We start from the raw sequence: 23,407 nt of genomic DNA, 5'->3' as shown, positions 1-23,407 counted from the left end.
CACAATTATTGAATAAATATGTTTTCTTTTTTTTATTATTATTTATAAAAACTAAAATGATGTATCCCACCCCCTCCCTTCTTACCTTTAGACTGGGAGAGGGTGGGAAGCCGGGTTTCCATAGGGGGGTGCCTGGTGTCATGGAGGGTGCCGTTCTGCCTGATCCCTGGTGGTCCAGTGGTGATCTCGCGAGATCTAAGCGTTGCCGCGGTTACCGCGGCAACGCTCAGACCTCGCGAGAGGACCCGGCGGAGCTGCTGGCTAGAGCTCCGCCGGTCCTCTCCTCCCTTCCTCCACAGCCAGCGGCCGCATGTTACAGTGCCTGTGGGCCGGTGAGGGAGATCTTTGATCTCCCCACCGGCCCATGGAGACACACAGCAGGGCCGGCGCTCGGATAGCGCTGGCCCTGCAGTGGCCGGCCGGGGAGATCCTGTGATCTCCCCTGCCGGCCTTGGCCCCACGGCCATCGCGGCCCACCGGGCATTTGCCCGGTATGCCCGATGGCCAGTCCGGGCCTGTATATATATATATATATAAATTGAGTTTTGAGGTGACACTTCTTTTTTAAGACTAAAATAACCAAACTGGAAGCATAACTGACTTGGAGATGCTATTCCAGTTCAGCGAGGTTGGCCTGAAAATTGAAATTCACTGTGAATTTACTTTAGTGGATAATCCTGTTTGTAGTTATCAGCAATTTTAGGTTGATGTACTCCATGTGTCAGAATAAAAACAAAAAACTAATTTGTGCCTCTAGCGAACTGTGGCGTCTTCACGCTTGGAGGGCTAATCAGAGAGTCATTGGCACAAAGTATGTGGACAGCATACAGTAACGTATGGGATTCATGGGATGTGGGTGAGGCTGTATTGAGGAAAATCACTCGGCGGGGGTACGTTTAGACATTATGTTATGGTTTCTCTGTCGGTTGTTTGCATCTGGTGCCTCCACGGCGGTGGTGGATCGTAATCTAGCTGCATTAGCATTCCTCTTCAAATTGAATGGCTGGGAGGATTGGACAAAGCACTTTCTGGTCCATTAGGCTTTTAAAGGTTACCAAAAAGGCAAAAAAGCTCCCGATACTAGGAGACCGGTCTCCTTTAACTTGCTACTCCGGCTGCTTGAGGCATAGCAGGGACTTTGTTTTCTCACTACGAAGTTTAGTTGTTTATCACAGCGTTTGTTCGGGCATTTTTTGGATCCTTTCATATCAGTGAATTGGTAAGTAACAGCCGGGATTGAACGGGGGCATTTTGATTTCGGACATGGAGGTAGGGGGGGAGAAGGATTGTATTAATCTCCATAGTTCGAAAACAGATGTGTTCAGTAAGGGATGCTTGGTTAAATTGTCTTATTTGCCCGGCTCAAGAGCGTGTCCGAGGGATTGTGCTTCCCGGTATATGGCGGTTCGCTCGCGGGCTGGTGGCTCATTTTTCATCCACAAGGATTGATCGTCTCTGTCCAAATATCAGTTTTCTTGCATCTTTCACTTAAGCCTGCGACATCTGGGCATGAATTCGTCACAGTTTAGGACACATTTTTTTCGGATTGAAGCAGCAACGGAAGCGGCACGGCTGGATTATACTGATTGGGTGATGGAAATCGGTGAGGTTTAGGTCTTATGTTCGACCTGATTGGTTAGTGTAAGACGGTTGGGAGGGAAAACGTGGGGGGGGGGGAGTGTTTATGTGTTGGTACTATCTGTTCTCTTCTATTTTAGGTCGAGTTGCTTGGATAATAAGACATTTATTTGTCTACTGGGTGGAACAGCGAGCCGCAGTTCGACCAAAAAGCAGACAGCTGGGGTTTTCGCGTGATGTAATTGAATGACATTGGTTTGGTTACCGTGGGTTTGGTTGGGGTGACATCTGTGCCGAATTGTTTAGGAGGATAGGGTAGGCATTGTTTTTAATCCATGCCGGGGGTAATGACTTGGGTCTTGTGACCCAAAGGAAATTGATCAGGACGATGAAGAGGTGAAGGTGAGAAGTATGGTCCCAGGTGTAATTATTGTGTGGTCAGAAATGGTACCACGTATACATTGGCGTTTTTCTAGAATCCCTGCGGCTATAGCTAAAAGTCGCAGTAAGATCAATCAGTCAATGGCGGTGTACATTAAGAGATTAGGGGGTGCTGTGATTCGGCACAAGGAATTAGAAGACCTGCTTCCCGGCTACTACCGATATGATGGAGTGCATCTTTCTGTGGTGGGCACGGACTTCTTAAACTTGGGTTTTCAGGAAGGACTAAGACAGGCTCTTTGTAGGCAGGTGGGGGGCGCTCAGGTAGCTTGAGGGGGTCACTGCTGTCATTTATGTGGGGTCATTGTCTATGTGTTTGCATTGGAAAAGTATTGGGCTTTAATGTCTTTAAGTGTGTTTGACTCTGACCCCCTTCTTTTTACTAATAAAAGATGTGATATTTTCTCAATAAATATTGGTGTCCGTCTTTATTGAGGGCTGGTCGTATGGTGGGTTTATTAGGGAATATGCCTAGGGGATGACTACGTGCATGTCAAAGGTTTTACACATGCCTAGCCTGCTTTAAGAAGGCATTCCATGGGCCTCCTACTAATTTGCCACTCAGGCAGCAGAGGCAGCTGCCCATAAGTGAAGACATGCTATTGGTCTCTCTATTTAGGGGCCGTCACTGGTTCATAGCAGAAGGGGGGGACTTACAGTGCCTACAGGAAAGCAAGAACCCATCTGGCAAGTGAGAGAGAGAGAGAGAGAGAGAGAGAGAGAGAGAGAGAGAGAGAGAGAGAGAGAGAGAACAGCAAAAGCAGCTCCTAGTCCTGCCAAATGTAAATTTATTATAATATCTTTTGCTCTACAACAATTCCCTCAGCGTCTTCCTGAGGTCTGAGTTGAGGTCACTAATAGTTTTAATAACTCCTACTGCACATTGCATAATCTTATATAAAGTGCTCAGTTACTCTGTAGCTGAGATCTGAGACTTTGGGGCTATGTCTCTGGGGACTGAATTGATACTAATTTTAAACTGTAATGATTTTTGTGTTTGTTAACCATGTCATTGCCTCTAATCTCCATATTGACATTGTATTTAAATCATACTGACAGCTACAACCTTAATAAGGAGTATATCAGTAGCCTGCTGCTTTAACCCTGTGCACTGAGTGCTAAATGCTAATAGTGAGTCAAGAGTATCTGACATGTTTCCTATAACATCAACATTTACTAGACGTGTTGTCATAGCAGCAGCCCTACTGAAGATTAGATTTAAAAAAAAAGGGAGAACTAAGAGAGAGCTAGAAAATGTTAGACAGAGAGAGAGTTGGAGCATTATACAGAGACATGTACTCTGTGGGTATCACTGTATTGCAGCTCTGTGTAATCCATCACAGTGATCTTGGCTGTGTGTCAAAGTTATGAGTATCTCATTATTGTGCCCATTGGTGTGTGTTATTTCTCTGTATTTTACTCAGCTCTACCTGTTATATGGGTATCTTTGTAGTCTACCCAGGTATAGATATTTATTAGGTATCTTTGTGTTGTGTCCATCTCTGTGCATGGTATATCTAGTTTTCTTAGGTCTCTCTGTGGCTGGTTAGGGTCCGATGAATTTAGGGGTCAATGGAGCTGATTGCCTCATGGTTCCTGACAAAATTTGTTTTTAAAACTATTTGTGGTACTGGGCACGGTCAGTGATAGGCAATGTGTCTGCCTGTTACTGTTACCCCCTGGACAAGCTCTGAGTCACTGAAGTTTATTCTGATAGAGGGATGTGACATCACATCCTTTCCACTTTCCCACCAGGCCCTGCCCACTAGGAGAATACAGGAACGACAGCACAACTCCTGTTCCTGCATGTCTTCCGAAACTGCAGGGTAAAATCTGCCCGTATTCCCTTCCTATCCTCCCATACATATTGAATCACTCTCTCCCATCACTATGATTCCCACATCTCTATCCTCCAATTACTAAAATCCTCCATTACTCCTTTCCTACCCTTATTTCTTCCCCCCTCCCATTACTCCAACCCACTCCTCTCTATCACTATCCTCACTCACATTACAGCCATCCTTTTATATGCTCACAAACATCACTCTAACCTTTCACATGCTAACCTTCTCTCAATCCAATTCCTGTTTCAGTTGAAGGATTAAACACACCTCTAGTGGCTGTTCTCCTGACAGACACTTAGGCGTTTCCCCTGTGAGAACCGAGCCAGACTCTGATCTCTATGAGGAGGCACTGGATTGGCTGAGATCATCAATCTTAATGAACAGCACAGAAGGTAGTAAAGGTAAGTTAAACTCACCTTTTAAACCCTTAAGGTGTAAGAGGAGTGGACACCAAAATATGTAGATTCAAATTATAGTGTTAGGAATATGTATGTTTGCATTTCTAATGCTATAGTGTTTATTTAAGTTTCGTGCAGATGTCAAGGGTCATTAATTTTGTTTTGTACTCAAGCTCCAGGTATTTATTCAAGCCTAACAACCTCCCTGCTCTTAATGTAAGCTCTGTTACACAATAATGAATTAAGCATTTGGCATGCAAGGTCATGTGACTCCTATTAAAATATCACACATTCACATTCATTCCTAATATATACTCACCAAGTTTCGGCATAGCAAATCCAATGGGTATTTAAGAGCCAGTAAAATGAGATGCTGTGAGCTATGAGAATTATCCATTGCTGCCTCTCTCACAATCCTGAAGAAGAAATTCTCTCTAGCCTAAAGAAAAAGGGGGTAGATTGAGGCCGAATTCACAATGCAACCAAAAGATAAGAACATTTTATGTTTTCAACAAAATATAAACATGGATCAGTCACCAAAAAATCCTCAAGTACATATAAGTTAAAAAGCAAACTTCACAATAATGCAAGAATTAAACTACTAGGCATGTGCATGGGGAAAATTTTCGGTTCGGTTCGGCATTCCGAAATTCGGAATTTTCGCAATTCGGGACTTCGGCAATTCATCACTTCGACACTTCGGAACTTCGGCACTTCAGCACTGCGGAACTTCGGCACTTCGGAACTTCAGAATTTCGGGACTTCGGCATTTCGGGATTTCTTTTGCAGCCGCTTAGTAGATAACTCCCTAATTCCCACAGTATTACGGAGTTATCTACCAAAAGGCTGAAAGACCTAAATTGGTCTTGCAGACAAATTTACTAATACTAAGTAAAAATGACTTAGTATTAGTAAATTTTGCCCCTACTTGCTATACCGCGAGTAGGGGCATGTCTAGTAAACAGTGAGCAGCCTGTGGCTGCTCACTGTTTCAAAATGAGCGGCGGGTGGGGGCCCTAAAGTAAATTGATGGGGGGGACCTATTGGCCTCCCCCCCGGCCCCCACCCCTGAGCGGTGGGTGGGGGCCCTAAATACTAATAAGGGGGGACCTAATGTCCTCCCCCCTGGCCCCCACCCCTGAGCGGCAGGTGGGGGCCTTAAATACTAATAAGGGGGGACACCTAATGTCCTCCCCATGGCCCCCACCCCTGAGCGGCGGGTGTGGGCCCTAAATTGGAATACGGGGGGGGGACCTAATGTCCTCCCCCCTGGCCCCCACCCCTGAGCGGTGGGTGGGGGCCCTAAATACTAAAAAGGTGGGGACCTAATGTCCTCCCCCCTAGCCCCCACCCATGAGCGGCGGGTGGGGGCCCTAAATACCAATGGGGGGACCTATTGTCTTCCCCCCGGCCCCCACCCCTGAGCGGCGGGTGGGGGCCCTAATAAAAATGTGTCCCCCCGCCAGGTGACTAGGGGTCACCAAACCCCTAGTCACCCCCTCCCCCCCCCCAAAAAAAACAATTATCCCCCTACCTACCCCCCTCACCCTAAAAATAGGAGGGGGGGACCTTTAACTAAGAACCTGTAAAAAAAAAAAATAACAACTTACTATTCGATGTTTTCTTTCTTCTAAAATCTTCTTTTTTCAGCCCCAAAAAAGGCCAAATAAAAAAACCATAATAACCGACGCAATTAAAAAAATAAAAAATAAATCCTTCTTCACCCATGGAGGGCTCCGCGCAGACTGAGCTCTGCAGGGCGAGGGAAGGCTTATAAAGCCTTGCCCCGCCCAGCAATTAGACTCAAAGCACTCAGATTGGTGGGTTTAAGCCATCCAATCAAAGTGCTCTGACAGGTAAATGAAGAGACTGACAGGTAAGTCTCTACATTTACCTGTCACAGCACTCTGATTGGTTGGTTTGAAATCCACCAATCAGAGTGCTCTGTGTTATTTTTCACAGCGTGGGAAAGTTCTTTGGAATTTTCCCACGCTGTGTAATTTGACTCATAACTCTCTGATTGGTGGATTAAGTAACCAATCAGAGTTATGAGTCAACTTACACCGCGCGGGAAAATTCCAAAGAACTTTCCCACGCTGTGTAAAATGACACAGAGCACTCTGATTGGTGGATTTCAAGACCTGTCAGTCTCTTCATTTACCTGTCAAAGCACTCTGATTGGATGGCTTAAACCCACCAATCAGAGTGCTCTGAGCCTAATTGCAGGGTGGGGAAAGGCTTTATAAGCCTTCCCCCACCTTGCAGAGCTCAGTCTGCGTCGAGCCCTCGCTGGGTGAAGAAGGATTTTTATTTTTGCGCTCGTTTTTTTTTTTATTGCGTCGGTTATTATGGTTTTTTTATTTGGCCTTTTTTGGGGCTGAAAAAAGAAGATTTTAGAAGAAAGAAAACATTGAATGGTAAGTTTTATTTATTTTTTTACAGGTACTTAGTTAAAGGTCCCCCCCTCATTTTTTTTAGGGTGAGGGGGGTAGGTAGGGGGTTAATATTTCTTGGGGGGGAAGGGGTGACTAGGGGTTTGGGGACCCTTAGTCACCGGGGGGCAGGACATTTTCTTTAGGGCCCCCACCCGCCGCTCAGGGGTGGGGGCCAGGGGGGAGGACCATAGGTCCCCCCATTGGTATTTAGGGACCCCACCCGCTGCTCAGGGGTGGGGGCCAGGGGGGAGGACATTTGGTCCCCCCCTTAATTTACTGTAGGGCCCCCATCCACCGCTCAGGGGTGGGGGCCAGGGGGGAGGACATTAGGTCCCCCCCCTTTATTTTACTGTAGGGCCCCCACCCACCGCTCAGGGGTGGGGGCCAGGGGAGAGGACATTAGGTCCCCCCCTTATTAGTATTTAGGGCCCCCACCCACCGCTCAGGGGTGGGGGCCAGGGAGGAGGACATTAGGTCCCCCCTATTCTGATTTAGGGCCCCCACCCACCGTTCAGGGTGGGGCCCCCACCCACCGTTCAGGGTGGGGCCCCCACCCACCGTTCAGGGTGGGGGCCCAGGGGGAGGACAATAGGTCCCCCCCATTATTTTACATTAGGGCCCCCACCCACTACTCAGGGGTGGGGGCCCGGGGGGTGGACAATAGGTCCCCCCCATTATTTTACATTAGGGCCCCCACCCGCTGCTCAGGGGTGGGGACCGGGGGGGACAATTGGTCCCCCCTTTAGTTTAAAAGCGCCGGTGGGGGCTCGGGAAGGGGGGCCTTTTTTTTTTTTTTAACAGTGAGCAGCCACAGGCTGCTCACTGTTTAATAGACATAACCCTACTCGCGGAATAGAGAGTAGGGGCATAATTTACAAATACTAAATAATGATTACTTAGTATTAGTACATTTTGGCTGAAAGACCAATTTAGGTCTTTCAGCCTTTTAGTAAATAGCTCCCTAATACCGTGGGAATTAGGTAGTTATCTACTTATTCATTCCTGTCATTACACTGACTGGTCAAGTAACTTACATTTTATATGAATGTGTGTTACTTGATTGTTGTAAGTCTTGCAAATGCTTAAAGCTGAATCCTGGCTATGTTTGTATACTTTTTATTTAAAATTGTATACAATGTAACATTCTTCTTCTTTCACTGGGTAAGTATATTAGTACTTAGGCAATACTGTGCTTCGGAACTTCAGCACTTTGGCACTTTGACACTTTGACACTTCAGAACTTCGGCAACTTTGGAACATCGGCACTTCAGCACTTCGGAAATTCGGTAATTTCGGAACTTCGGGACCTCGGCTATTCGGCAATTTGGCACTTCAGCAATTCGGACATTCAGACATTCTGAAGTACTCGAATGTCCGAATTGCCCAAAATTCGGCCGAATTCATATTCGGACCGAAATGAATTGCACATGTCTATAAACTACTGTGTAATGACCTTATGACGTTTCATGGATCCTAATACACAATATTGGTGTGACTGTCCTAAATGAGAGGTGGATGTAAAAATCTAATACACTTTGGTCAAGAGTAGCACATTAGGTCTGGCAACAGAAATAGAAATTTCCAAAAAGGCAGCCCTCCTTTAATGTGTTCATGTATTTTAGGAGTTTGACCCAGACATGTCCCCTCATCTAATGACTTGAAGGGACAGTATAGGCACCAAAACAACTTTAGCTTAAATTGACACTTCAGGCACCCAGACCACTTCTGCCCATTGGAGTAGTCTGGGTGCCAACTCCCAATACCCTTAACCCTGCAAGTGTAATTATTGCAGTTTTCATAAACTGCAATATTTACCTTGCAGGGTTAACTCCTCCTCTAGTGGCGGTCTACTAGGCTGTTTTACTTAGAGCTCTATTAAATCCTGGATGGTTACTAGTCAGGAATCTCTCATGAATTGTTTGGACTTTTGTGAACCATTTTGGACTTTTTATTTTTGGACTTTATATTTGGTGCAACCTGGTTTTGCATTTTGATTGTGTATTGTTTTCTTTGTAGTAAGGGGTTGAGGGTATCCCTTACTTTCAGCGTTTGCCGACTATATTCTTGTGTGTATATATGTAGTTGACTCTAGTGCTTTTCTTCTTTGTGTGTTATACATTCAGATTAAGTTAGAATAACTGAGATATAGCGGGCAGAAATCACACACATTTCAGAAGCATTGCTTTTTCTTTCTGTGCACCCTCTGCGTACCCGGTTTTGGATTTTAGGATCTGCTCCTCCATCCAGTAGAGCCTGGGAGATATTAACTGCCATTTGAGCCGGCTTCAGTGACCCAGACAGGTGTAACGGAGTATTACCATCCTGTGTAGTACACAACAACCAAGGGTAAATCACATTATGAAATCACTACGAGTGTAACACTATGCATCTATGTACAAAACAGTTTCAGCTTCATTTACTAGAGTGTGACCTGTTGAAATGTAGTGTTGCTGCAAAATTACAACAACATTTTTATTTATTAACTGGTGCAACACCAAATAGTAAAATATTCAGAATGGAGCAAAATCACTTTATAGAAAACCATAGAAACGACAACAGCTATCATCTGGGCTTCAAAGCCTGAAGCATATCGCCCTAGTGCAAGACTATACTCTTGTGCAGGGCATAGGTTGAACTGGGTCCTGGAATTGTGTTATGAGGAGTTCCTGGTCACTCACCTTTTGCTCTGCATTCTTTCTGATGTTTTTTTTACCTATTCCTCATTGACTGACCTTACTTCATCTTTCTGCCTCTTATCATCATGCCAGAGCGGGGCCTCCTCAGGGTTTTATCTAATTAAGAATGTGGAGGGGGGGACCTACTGTCCTCCCCCCTGGCCCCCACCCCTGAGCAGCGGGTGGGGCCCTAAATAACAATAAGGGGGGGCCTACTGTCCTCCCCCCCTTGCCCCCACACCTGTGCGGCGGCCCCCACCCCTAAGCGGTGGGTGGGGCCATAAACAAGAATTTGGGGGGGGACCTACTGTCCTCCCCCTGGCCCCCAACCCTGCATGGCGGGTGGGGACCCTAAATAACAATAAGGGGGTTACTGTCCTCCCCCTGGCACCCACCCCTGCGATGTTTTGGATGGATTTTAAGCTAACCAATCAGAGTGCTTTGTGTCATTTTACACAGCATGGGAAAATTCCAAAGAACTTTCCCACACAGTGTTAAATGACACAGAGCACTCTGATTGGTTAGCTTGAAATCCAGCCAATCAGAGTGCTCTGTGTCATTTTACACAGCGTGGGAAAGTTCTTTGGAATTTTCTCACGCTGTGTAAAATGACACAGAGCGTTCTGATGGTGGATTAAGTAACCAATCAGAGTGTTATGAATCAAATTACATAGTGTGGGAAAATTCCAAAGAACTTTCCCACGCTGTGTAAAATGACACAGAGCACTCTGGTTGGCTGGATTTCAAGTTAACCAATCAGAGTGCTCTGTGTGATTTTACACAGCGTGGGAAAGTTCTTTGGATTGGTTAGCTTGAAATCCATCCAATCAGAGTGCTCTGTGTAATTTTACACAGTGTAGGGCCCCCACCCACCGCTCAGGGGTGGGGGCCGGGTAGAGGACATTAGGTCCCACCGCCAATTTTTATTTATGGCCCCCCACCCACCGCACAGGGGTGGGGGCCGGGGGGAGGACAATAGTTCCACTCCCCTTATTGATATTTAGGGTTCCCACCCACCGCACAGGGGTGGGGGCCAAGGGGGAGGACAATAGTTCCCCCCCTCCTTATTGGTATTTTGGACCTCCACCCGCCGCTCAGGGGTGGGGTCCGGGGGGGGGGGGGCAACAGGAGGGGGGATTTTTTTTTTTTTTTTTTAACAGTAAGCAGCCACAGGCTCAAAAACCAGCTTGAGATCTGAACAGGGACCCACCGAAGGGTAGGCTATTTCAGCTGCTGCCCGTTCTCAGTATACTCTTGCAACCCATTTTTTTGCTCTTAATACTCTTCCAGTATCTTGAAATACAAATCTTTGTTGCCATTAATATATTTATTAGTAAGAATTTTTCAAATTTCTTTAAACCATCAGCGTTCAAATGGAAAAGGAAATTCTCGGGAGTCAGTTCTGGTAGCTTTAAGGCTTTACAAAGATTTAACACAAATCCTTTTGATCGGACTTAGATTTAAGCAGTCCCACCATATATGTTTTAGTGTCCCAATTTCCTTGTTACATCACCAGCATCGGTTCATATATTGGGACTTAAATTTACATAGTCTAGAAGGGACTTGATACCATCTATTTAAGATTTTGTAAAAGTTTTCTAGAATGTTTGTACAATGTACTGATTTTCTAAGATATTCTATAGACTCCATCCATAAATGACACGGGAAGGTGGTGTCTACGTCTTCTTCCCACTTTAAGATGGAGTTTATTTTGATTTCTAGTGCAGATTTAATTATAATGTGTCTAATTCTAGAAGATCCTAAAAGTTGTGATCCATATAAGATCAAATCTAAGGGAGACTCGTCTATTGTTTGTATTGTTTTAAGGAAATTAACAATTATTAAATATGTGAATCTTTCTTTATCCTAGTTGGCCAGTGGCGTACACACAACCCATGGGGCCCCGGTGCGAAAACTGATCTGTGGGCCCCTCCCCCCCCCCCCCCCCCCCGCTTACTCTGCGCGGGCTGGGGCCGCAACACATGGCGGGCGGGCACCTGGTCGCAGGGCTGCGACCCGTGCGACCGCGGTATGTACGCCAGTGCATGCATAAACACATACACTTAAAGGACCACTACAGACACCCAGATCAAATCAGCTCAATGAAGTGGTCTGGGTGCCAGGTCTCTCTAGTTTTAACCCTGCAGCTGAAAACAGCAGTTTCAGAGAAACTGCTATGTTTCACTGAGGGTTAATCCATCTCTAGTGGCTGTCTCATTGACAGCCGCTAGAGGATTTTCTGCGATTCTCACTGTGAAAATCACAGTGAGAAGACGCTGAACGTCCATAGGAAAGCATTGAGTAATGCTTTCCTATATGGGCGGTTTGAATGCGCGCGTGGCTCTTGCCACGCATGTGCATTCGGAGCTGAGAGGCGGATCGGGACGGAGAGATCCCCAGCGCCAAGGGAGCCCGGCGCTGGAGAAAGGTAAGTGCTTTAGACACACACACACACACTCTCATGAACAGACGCACACATTTACTGACAGACACACACTCAGTGACAGACACACACAAACATACTCAGTAACAGACACACACACTAACACTAACACACTCTAAAACTAACACAATCACTCACACTAACACACTCACTAACACACTCACACTAACACACACTCACTAACACACTCACACTAACACACACTCACTAACACACTCACTAACACACACTCACTCACTCACACTCACTCACTAACACACACACAAACTAACACAAACTAACACTAACACACACTAACACACTCACTAACACACTCCCACTAACACACTCCCACTAACACACTCCCACTAACACACTCCCACTAACACACTCCCACTAACACACTCCCACTAACACACACTAACACAAACTAACACTAACACACTCACTAACACTAACACACACTCACATTAACACACTCACTAACACACTCACTCACACTAACACACTCACACTAACACACTCACACTAACACACTCACACTAACACACTCACACTAACACACTCACTAACACTAACACACTCACTAACACTAACACTAACACACTCTCTCACTAACACACACACACACACACACACTAACACAAACTAACACTAACACACTCACATTAACACACTCACTAACACACTCACTAACACTAACACACTCACTAACACTAACACACTCACATTAACACACTCACATTAACACACTCACATTAACACACTCACTAACACTAACACACTCACTAACACTAACACTAACACACTCTCTCACTAACACACACACACACACTAACACAAACTAACACTAACACACTCACTAACACTAACACACTCACATTAACACACTCACTAACACACACACTCACTCACTCACTAACACTCACACACTCACTAACACTCACATTAACACACTCACTAACACTAACACACTCACTAACACACTCACTCACAAACACACTCACTAACACTAACACACTCACTAACACTAACACACTCACTAACACTAACACACTCACTAACACTAACACACTCACATTAACACACTCACTAACACTCACTAACACTCACACTAACACACTCACTCACTACCACTCTCACTAACACACTCACTAACACTAAGACACACACACACACTCACTAACACTAACACACTCACTAACACTAACACACTCACTAACACTAACACACTCACTAACACACTCACTAACACTAACACACTCACTAACACACTCACTAAACACACTCACTAAACACACACGTTTTTTCTGTTTTTTTTTTTTAATTTAATCCCCCCAGCCTCCTTACCTGTGTGAGAGCTGGGGGGATTCCCTGGGGTCCAGTGGTGTTGCTGGTCACCCGGCTGGCTGGCGGGCGCGCGAGGGAGCACTGTCCCCTGGGTGCTCCCTCTTCAGCTCCCTCGCGCGCCGCGTACTGATACCGGAGCCGGAAGATGACGTCATCTTCCGGCTCCGGTTTCAGTGCGGTGCGCGAGGGAGCTGAAGAGGGAGCACCCAGGGAACAGTGCTCCCTCGCGCGCCCGCCAGCCGGGTGACAGCAGGGCCAGCCTCGGGGGGCCCGGAGGTGGCCGGCTCCTGGGCCCCCCAGCAGAAGAGGCTGGCCCTGTGGGTACAAACCGGGTCGCAGGGGCGGCCGGGCCCCCTGGTGGGCCGGGCCCGGTCGCAGCCGCGACCCCTGCGACCCTGGTATGTACGCCACAGTAGTTGGCTGATTTTTACTATATGTTTTCCTAACCACTTGGTTAGGTAAAGATCTCTTATATATAATTGAATTACTTCCAGTGGAGCTTTACATAGAGTTTGATTTTGAATAAGAATTTTTTTTTAATCAAATCGATTGATTTAACCCCTTAAGGACCATACTTCTGGAATAAAAGGGAATCATGACATGTCACACATGTCATGTGTCCTTAAGGGGTTAAACATTTGTAAAATGATCCAATTATCCATTTCCAAATTTTTATAAATTGTTTTTGTCTAACAAGAAAAGGAGATAGGGATCTATTCCTTCACACTGTTCTTTCTCTATCTTATACCATGTTTTCTCTCTAGATTTCATGCTACCCCCATTTTAAGAAATGGGAGAACATTACTGTATTATGGATTAGCTGAATGTTAGGGAAGGACAATCTTCCCTCTCTTGAGAGTGTAATTATCATCTTTCTATTGATTCTTGTTTTTATATCTGACCACACAAAAGAATAAAAGAGTTTATCAAACATTTCTAAAATTTTGTTTGGTACTCTAATTGGGATAGTACGAAATAAGTATTCAAGTTTAAGCATTAAATATGCCTTTATTGTGTTTAATCTTCCCATTCATGAAAGTGTTTTTCCCATTTTCTAACCTGATCATTAAATAATTTCATATAATTTATGTTTGCCCAAGATTCTGTGATGGCTTCTAAGGGCACACGAGTCAAACGCTTGTTGATTGGCTGCCCTGCAGCCTTTCAAAACGCGTCATTAAATCGCTGAACACCGAACTCCAACCCGAACGTACAGTGATATGTCCGTGTTCGGGTCCGGGGTCCAAAAAAAGTAATGTTCGGTACGAACCCGAACTTTACAGTCCGGGTTCGCTCAACTCTACTAGCTATGTTTTGTCTATTATTTTAAAAAAAATTAGGTAATGTCAATCGACTGTACTCTGTTATACCACATATGTACATGTTATTTTTTTTAATCTTCCTAAACATGTAATGCTTTTTACTTTACCTCATTAAAAAAACTGATTGACAAAAAAAACAAAAAAACTTTTCAAGTCAATTCTGATTTCAGTTTGGCTATTTTGGACTTGCATTTGAAATTCACTTTTAATTCATTTCTATTTCAGTTCACTACAAATTGGAATTTAGTTCTAAGCTTAATGTGTTAATGTAAAGGACATACTACTAAGTTACATTATGTCCCGTTTATTGAGACTCACATACAAAAACATATCTTCTGAATCTATATATTCATGTCATACATTTGATGCTCATCTGGAGTAACAATCCCAAGCCAATACCCATCAATACCACTTTTCACATCTATGTAGATCATGTATCACCTCTTGCATGCAATCCATAAAACCATCTATTCCTTTCTCCTGCAGAACTCACCTGATCCTGAATGTTTACATTGGCTCCATTTTTTATAAGAAATTTAACCACTTCAATGCTCTTGCCACGGACAGCCTCGTGGAGGAGGGTTGAATTCTAGGACAAAGACAGATGACAAGGAGAGACAGGTAGAATGAGAGTCGGGTAGCACAAATTGCCTGTTGAACTGGGACCAGCTTGATGAAGTAACATTTAGGTCCGAGGAATAGGCTATTCTCACTCTTACTTACTTTATTAGTATTATGACAGGAAAGAAGGTACACTTTAAATTATTATTTTTTTTAAATAAATATTTTTTATTATGTTTCAATATAAGTGACAACACAATCAGAAGTGTCAACATTTGACAAGAATATTTAATAAGTTTCTAAAAAAGTTATTGTACAATCTGATATAGACATACTATAAGTACATACATACATGTAATGGCAATGCAAAACTAGAATTGTATTCTTCTCTCTCGAGTTGAAATTAACTATGCAACTGAGGTTTCTTCAATCTCCTACAACAGAGGAGATTAACTCTAGATATCATTCATTAAAATTCACATTTCAATATAACTTACCGTATATACTCGAGTATAAGCCGACCCGAATATAAGCCGAGGCCCCTAATTTTACCACAAAAAACTGGGAAAAATTATTGACTCGAGTATAAGACTAGGGTGGGAAATGCAGCAGCTACTGGTAAATTTCAAAAATAAAAATAGATACCAATAAAATTACATTAATTGAGGCATCAGTAGGTTAAAGGTTTTTGAATATTTATTTCAAAGAAAAACAATATGGTATCAACAATAACTTTAACAGTACAAAAAACAACTAAAGCTAAAACAGCTAAAATAGTTAAAATCCTTCAAAACTGGATTCCTCATCATCTGTATGTCCAAACAGAGCTTCAACTGTAGCTGGTGTGAGGTTATCAGCGTAGACATTGTCATCATCACTGAGTTCGCAGTCATCACCATCACTGCTGTCCTCATACAACGCGCTGTCTTCTCTGCCATCCATAGCATTACTAATGCCACATTTCTTGAAGGCGCGTTGCACCATGTCCTCTGGAATCTCTTCCCATGCATCACGAACCCATGTTGCTATCAATTCTATGTCAGGTTTCATCAGATTTCCAACTTTTGTCAGTCGGGGTTGACCAGATGACATCCATTCATGCCACCTCTTTCGCAATACAGATGTAAGCCCACCTGGAATAACGGCCAAAGTAACTTGAGAAGACTTTGCCAATTTTTTTATGTCATCAGATGTGTGGGCTCTGAACATATCCCAAACTAGCAATGATGTTTTTTTCTTTAAGGCTGCTCCTGGTCGTCCGTTCCAAATTTCTTCCAGCCATTTTTTTGTTCCGTCTTCATCCATCCAGCCTTTAACATGTGCGCGCACTGTAATTCGTGGTGGGAATTTGACCTTTTTAGGCAAGGTCTTTCTTTTAAAAATAATGACAGGCCGTAGCTTAGTTCCATTAGCCAAACATGACAGAACAACTGTGAAATGTTTTTTTTCATTTCCTGTGGTTCTTAGTAAAATAGTTTTGTCTCCCAAACTTGCCACAGTTCTGTTGCTTGGAAGATCAAAGATCATAAGTGTTTCATCCATATTCCCAATATCTCCCAGGTCATAGTTATGGATCCATCTTTGTTTTATGATGAATGAATGGAATGACATCAATTTTTCATCAAGGTCTTTTGGCAACTTCTGTGAAATCTTTGTTCTTTGCCGCAAACATAGGGCAAACCTATTCATGAAGCGGGTACACCATCCTGCTGATGCAACAAAATTTTCAATGCCTGGGGCTTTTAATTTGTCATCTTTAGCCATTTGAAGGGCATGTAAGCGAATTCCTTCACACTGTTCTTTCTCTATCTTATACCATGTTTTCTCTCTAGATTTCATGTTACCCCATTCTAAGAAATGGGAGAACATTACTGTATTATGGATCAGCTGAATGTTAGGGAAGGACAATACTCCCTCTCTTGAGTGTGCAATCATTATCTTTCTATTGATTCTTGTTTTTATATCTGACCACACAAAAGAATAAAAGAGTTTATCAAACATTTCTAAAATTTTGTTTGGTACTCTGATTGGGATCGTACAAAATAAGTATTCAAGTTTTGGCATTAAATATGCCTTTATTGTGTTTAATCTTCCCATCCATGAAAGTGTTACATTTTCCCATTTTCTAACATGAACTTTGAGATCTTTCAATAATTTCATATAATTTATGTTTACCCAAGATTCTATATAAAAATTTAATATAGTTCCTAGATAGTTTATTGTTTGTAAGTCCCAATTATATTTGTATTTTTATTTAGGTAATTTTACCTGATCCTAAGTTAAGATCCGGTAGTTAAGATCCGATCCTAAGTTAAGATCCGATTTGTTTGTTTGTTTTTTTGTAAATTGATTTTATAGTTTGAAAGACGACTTAAATTTTCTATACATTCCATTACCAAGGGAATAGAAGTTTTGGGGTGAGTAAAAGTTAGTATTATGTCATCTGCAAATAATTATATTTTTTGTTCCGTGTCAATCGTTTGTATTCCTGAGATATTTATAGAGTTCCTAATACATGCTGCCAGAGGTTCGATAGAAAGAACGTACATCAGGGGGGCCAAAGGGCATCTCTGGCGTATTCCGTTCCTAATATTGAACCAGTATATTCAATCCATTACCAAATATCTTAGCTTTAGGAGAAGTATATAGTGCCATAGCTAGGTCTTTGAAAGTTCCTACAATTCCAAATGCTGTCATTGTTGCGTCTAAATATTTCCAGTTTACTCTGTCGAACGCCTTTTCGGTGTCGACAGCAATAAAGACCATTGGTAGTTTTCCTTTGTTAATCTTTAAGTTCAAGTTAGCAATTTTCCTAAGATTGTCTGCCCCAGATCTTCCCTTTACAAACCCTGATTGGTCATTACTTAATGACTTTACTAAATCTATTCGCTAAGATTTTTGATAGTATTTTTATATCCAGGTTTATAAGGGAAATCGGGCGTTAATTTGAAATAAATTTGTGTCTTTCATTGGTATAGGGATAGGTGTTATTGAAGCACTTAATAAATCTTAAGAAATAGTTTTTGTATCATTAAGTTCACTAAACCATTTATATAATAGAGGAGATATTGTAGATTCAAATGTTTTATAAAAGGAGGCAGTAAAACCATCTGGACCTGGCGCTTTCCCATTGGCTAAATTCTTTATTACTAACTTGATTTCTTCGATTGATATATCTTTGTTCAATTCTGCTAGTTTGTCAGAGTTAACTAAAGGAACAGTGATTTTGTTAAAAAATTAATTGAACTCACATTTGGTAAGTATGTTTTTAGGTAAATTGTATAGAGATGAATAATAATTTGTAAAGGCATTCACAATTTGTTGGGGGGAAATGAGGGTTCTAGTTCCTTCTATGATTTTTTTTTTTTTTGGATGTTTATTTTTTTGATAATAATTTTCCTACTTTACTGCTACTGCAATACCATTTCTGTTTGCAAGACATAATCATTTTTCTCTATTTGTAAGTGATAGATTTATCTGTTGTTGAATTGTTTTAATTTGAATAGCTAACTGTATAGAAAGATTTTTTTATTAATTTGTTCAGTCTTGGCCAACTTTAAATATAAGTCTGATAATTCAGCTCCTTTATTTTCCTTTCTTCTAGCTTCTAATTTAATTAAATTACCTCTCATTACACATTTGAATGTTGACCATAATGTTTCATTAGTAACATTGCCTTTCTCATTGAATTCGAGGAATTCCATAGCTGGTAGATCTAAGCGATCTCTATTTTCTTTATTTAGTAAGATCATTTCATCGATTCTCCATTGATAACTGGTTTTATAGGCCAAGTCTTTTTTTAACCTCAATTGGGGCATTGTCCGTCCAACTAATCGGGCCTATTTTTGAGTCTATAAAATTAGTCAGACTTATTGAATCAGTTAGAAATAAATCTATTCGAGAGTAACTATTATGGACTTTAGAGTGGAAAGTGTAATCTTTTTCACTTGGATGTTGAACTCTCCATATATCAAAGATCATATAAATGAAAGATATTTTGGAGCCATTCAGACTTTTTTTTTTTAATAAACTTTCATTTTTTTGCAAACTATAGATGATTTCCTGTCCCATTTTTCATTTAAGACAATCTATATAAAACATGCATACCTAAATACCAAAAATACATCTCTCCGCCTTTGATAAAAAATACTTGGCAGTTCCCCTGAGGTACGTACATATATTTTATCAGGGGTAGTCAAGCGCTGGTGGTAATAATCCTCAAACACAGATTTTAGTAAATCTAATCTATAGTTTCTTCTTGTCATCAGCTTTATGCTTTTACCAAGCGACCTTAAGTCATACTGGAAATATATTTTTATTTTAATAATTTAATGAACAGTGGAGTTCTGTTTTTTGTTAAATGCACAACTTATCAACACTATCTCTTAATTTTTTCCTAAGAATTTATATAGATTTTTCATTAGTGATTATAATCCTACGTGTATAACTTACACCATATAGTCAGGGCCGGATTAACATAGGGGCTGATGGAGCTGCAGCTCCAGGCCCAGATCCATGGAATAGGCCCATTGGGAAAAAAAAAATTTTTTTTTTTTTTTTTTACACACTACTCTTAGGTTTGCCACTTGACTGGTATTTTACTGGCACAGCTGGTATTTTAAGCTGCCTTTGCCAGTGCCAGTATTGCAGTAATACCGGCAATACAAATGCAAGTAATTTTCTCAGAATAAATGGAAATTACTCTGCAATACCAGCACTGCGTGTGGAGAGAGGCAGGGCTAGGAAGTTACAGAAAATCCCTCCCTGCCTTTCTCTACTACTCACTGATCCATGGGGGAGCAGCTACACAGCACAGAGAGTCCAGACAGCAGCTCTACAGCTCAGGTAAGTGAGGAATGGGGGGAAAGCCAGCAGGGACACATGGGGACACTGAGACACTAGGGAACACATGGGGACACTGAGACACTAGGGGACATATGGGGACACTGAGACACTAGGGGACACAGACACATGGGGACACAGACACTAGGGGACACTGAGACACTGGGAACACTGAGGCACTTGGGGACACTGGAAAACATGGGGACACTGAGACACTAGGGGACACTGAGACACTAGGGGACACTGAGACACTAGGGGACACAGACGCTAGGGAACACATGGGGACACAGACACTAGGGGACACTGAGACACTAGGGGACATGGAGACACAGACACTGGGAGACCTAGGGACACTGAGACACTTGGGGACACTGAGACACTAGGGGACACTGGGACACATGGGGATGCTGAGACACATGGGGACGCTGTGAGACATAGGGACATTGGGAGACACTGAGACATTGGGACACGGAGACACTATGTTCCCATGTCCCCCAGCCAGTGTCCCTAGTGTCTCAGTGTCCCCAAGTCTCCCAGTGTCTGTGCCCCATGTCTCTCAGTGTGCCTATTGTCCCCATGTGTCCCAGTGTCCCTATATGTCCCAGTGTCCCCATGTCTATGTCCACAACTGTCCCCAAGTGTCTGTCTCCCAGTCAGTGTCCCCTAGTCTCCCAGTGTCCCCTAGCCTTCCAGTGTCCCCTAGTCTCCCAGTGTCTGTGTCCCTAGTGTCTTAGTGTCCCCAAATGTTTCAGTGTCTCCATGTCTCCCAGTGTCTGTGTTCCTAGTGTCTCAGTGTGCCTGGTGTCCCCATGTCTCCCAGTGCCCCTATATGTCCCAGTGTCCACATGTTTATGTCCACAACTGTCCCCAAGTGTCTGTCTCCCGGCCAGTGTCCCCTAGTCTCCCAGTGTCTGTGTTCCCATGTCTCTGTGTCCCTAGTGCAGTGATGGCGAACCTTTTTGAGCCCGAGTGCCGAAACCGCAATACATGCCAACTTTTTTTTCCTTAAAGTGCCAACACGGCAATTGCGTGTGTGTGTGGGGGGGGGGGGTGCGTGTGTGTGGGGGAGGGTGCGTGTTGTATGTGTAAATGAGGGGTGCTGTGTGTGTGTATGAGGGGTGCTGTGTGTGTGTGGGGGGTGCTGTGTGTGTGTGGGGGGGTGCTGTGTGTGTGTGGGGGGGTGCTGTGTGTGTGTGGGGGGGTGCTGTGTGTGGGGGGGGTGCTGTGTGTGGGGGGGGAGTGCTGGGTGTGTGTGGGGGAGTGCTGGGTGTGTGTGGGGGAGTGCTGGGTGTGTGTGGGGGGAGTGCTGGGTGTGTGTGGGGGGAGTGCTGGGTGTGTGTGGGGGGAGTGCTGGGTGTGTGTGGGGGGAGTGCTGGGTGTGTGTGGGGGGAGTGCTGGGTGTGTGTGGGGGGAGTGCTGGGTGTGTGTGGGGGGAGTGCTGGGTGTGTGTGGGGGGAGTGCTGGGTGTGTGTGGGGGGAGTGCTGGGTGTGTGTGGGGGGAGTGCTGTGTGTTTGGGGGGGTGCTGTGTGTGTGTTTGGGGGGGTGCTGTGTGTGTGTTTGGGGGGGTGCTGTGTGTGTGTTTGGGGGTGCTGTGTGTGTGTTTGGGGGGGTGCTGTGTGTGTGTGGGGGGGGGGGTGCTGTGTGTGTGGGGGGGGGGGGTGCTGTGTGTGTGTGTGTGTGTGTGGGGGGTGCTGTATGTGTGTGAGAGGGGTGCTGTATGTGTGTGAGAGGGGTGCTGTGCTGTGGGGGGTAAGGGGTACTGTGTGGGGGGGTAGGGGTACTGTGTGTGGGGGAGTAGGGGTACTGTGTGTGGGGGAGTAGGGGTACTGTGTGTGGGGGAGTAGGGGTAATGTTGTGGAGGAGTAGGGGTACTGCTGGGGGGTAGGGGTACTTCTGGGGGGTAGGGGTACTTCTGGGGGGGTAGGGGTGCTGCTGGGGGGGTGGGGAGGTGCTGTGGTGGGTAGGGGTGCTGCTGGGGGGTGGGGTGGGGTGTTGCTGTGGTGGGTAGGGGTGGTGCTGTGGTGGGTAGGGGTGGTGCTGGGGGGGTGGGGTGGTGCTGGGGGTGTGGGGTGGTGCTGGGGGGGTAGGGTGCTGCTGGGGGGGTGGGGTGGTGCTGGGGGGGTACGGTGCTGCTGGGGGGTGGGGTGGTGCTGGGGGGTAGGGTGGTGCTGGGGGGGTGGGGGGTGCTGGGGGGCTGGGGGGGTGCTGGGGGGTAGGGTGGTGCTGTGGGGGGTAAGGGTGGTGCTGTGGTGGGTAGGGTGCTGGGGGGGTAGGGTGCTGCTGGGGGGTGGGTAGGGTGCTGTGGTGGGTAGGGGTGGTGTTGTGGGGGGTAGGGGTGAGGCTGTGGTGGGTAGGGGTGGTGCTGGGGGGGTAGGGTGCTGCTGGGGGGGTAGGGTGCTGCTGGGGGGGGGGTGGTGCTGCTGGGGGGTAGGGGTGGTGCTGTGGTGGGTAGGGTGCTGTGGTGGGTAGGGGTGGTGCTGGGGGGTAGGGTGCTGCTGGGGGGGGTAGGGGTGGTGCTGTGGTGGGTAGGGTGCTGTGGTGGGTAGGGGTGGTGCTGCAGGGGGGTAAGGGTACTTCTGGGGGGGTAGGGGTGGTGCTGTGGTGGGTAGGGTGCTGTGGTGGGTAGGGGTGGTGCTGGGGGAGTAAGGGTACTTCTGGGGGGGGTAGGGGTGGTGTGTTAGTATCCCACCCCCTCCTTTTTACCTCCAATGAAGTGTGGGGGGGGGCACAGCCATCCCTGGTGGTCCGGTGGTGGTAAGTACTGCAGGGGGAGGGATCTGTGTAGCAGCTCCCCCTGTCCTCCCGCGCGATGCTGTGTGGAGCGTTGCCATGAGCTCCCCCTGTCCTCCCGCGCGATGCTGTGTGGAGCGTTGCCATGGTAACGCTCGGCAACGCTCCACACAGCATCGCGCGGGAGGACCGGGGGAGCTGCTACACAGATCCCTCCCCCTGCCTCCCGACCCGGAAGCAGAATAGGCGCCTGCCGTTTCGGGCAGGCAGGCGCCTATTCTGCAGTGATGGCGGACCTGTGGCCGCGTGCCCACAGAGAGGGCTCGGCGTGCCACCTGTGGCACGCGTGCCATAGGTTCGCCATCACTGCCCTAGTGTCTTAGTGTCCCCAAATGTTTCAGTGTCTCCATGTCTCCCAGTTTCCCTAAATGTCTGAGTGTCCCCATGTCTCCCAGTGTCCCCATGTCTTTGTGTCCCCGGGACTCTCAGTGTCCCCATGTCTCTGTGTCCCCAGTATCCTAGTGACATGGAGACACACTGAGACATTGGGACACTGGGAGAAATGGGGACACAGACACTGGCAGACTAGGGGACTGGGCGACATGGGGACACTGACACTGTGATACATAGGGACACTGAGACACTGGGAGACAGGGAGACACTGGGAGCAATCCATCTATACAGCAGAATCAAACTGTGAGTAGTTTGTTCGTGATTTTACAGAATTTTCTCTGATGTCACTCCTTGTGATTTACATCATGTGATGTCACGCATAACTAATTAATTATACAAATGATTAAGGCTGGTA

The 23,407-nt window shown here is 45.2% G+C and overlaps 1 protein-coding gene across 1 annotated transcript in view; it reads right to left on the bottom strand.

Annotated features, from left to right (window-relative positions):
* Positions 1-23,407, bottom strand: part of LOC134602907 (uncharacterized) — an 84,379-nt gene that overhangs the window by 40,769 nt on the left and 20,203 nt on the right. The window contains exons 4-6 of the mRNA XM_063448371.1: positions 14,959-15,054; positions 8,908-9,018; positions 4,581-4,700 (exon numbers count right to left, since the gene is read on the bottom strand). Coding sequence (XP_063304441.1) covers positions 4,581-4,700; positions 8,908-9,018; positions 14,959-15,054 — 327 coding nt within the window. The remainder of the gene's footprint in view (positions 1-4,580; positions 4,701-8,907; positions 9,019-14,958; positions 15,055-23,407) is intronic.

Source organism: Pelobates fuscus, chromosome 3 (assembly GCF_036172605.1).
Source record: "Pelobates fuscus isolate aPelFus1 chromosome 3, aPelFus1.pri, whole genome shotgun sequence".
Taxonomy (NCBI): Eukaryota; Metazoa; Chordata; class Amphibia; order Anura; family Pelobatidae; genus Pelobates; species Pelobates fuscus.
This window is presented reverse-complemented; position numbering and strand designations above follow the sequence as displayed.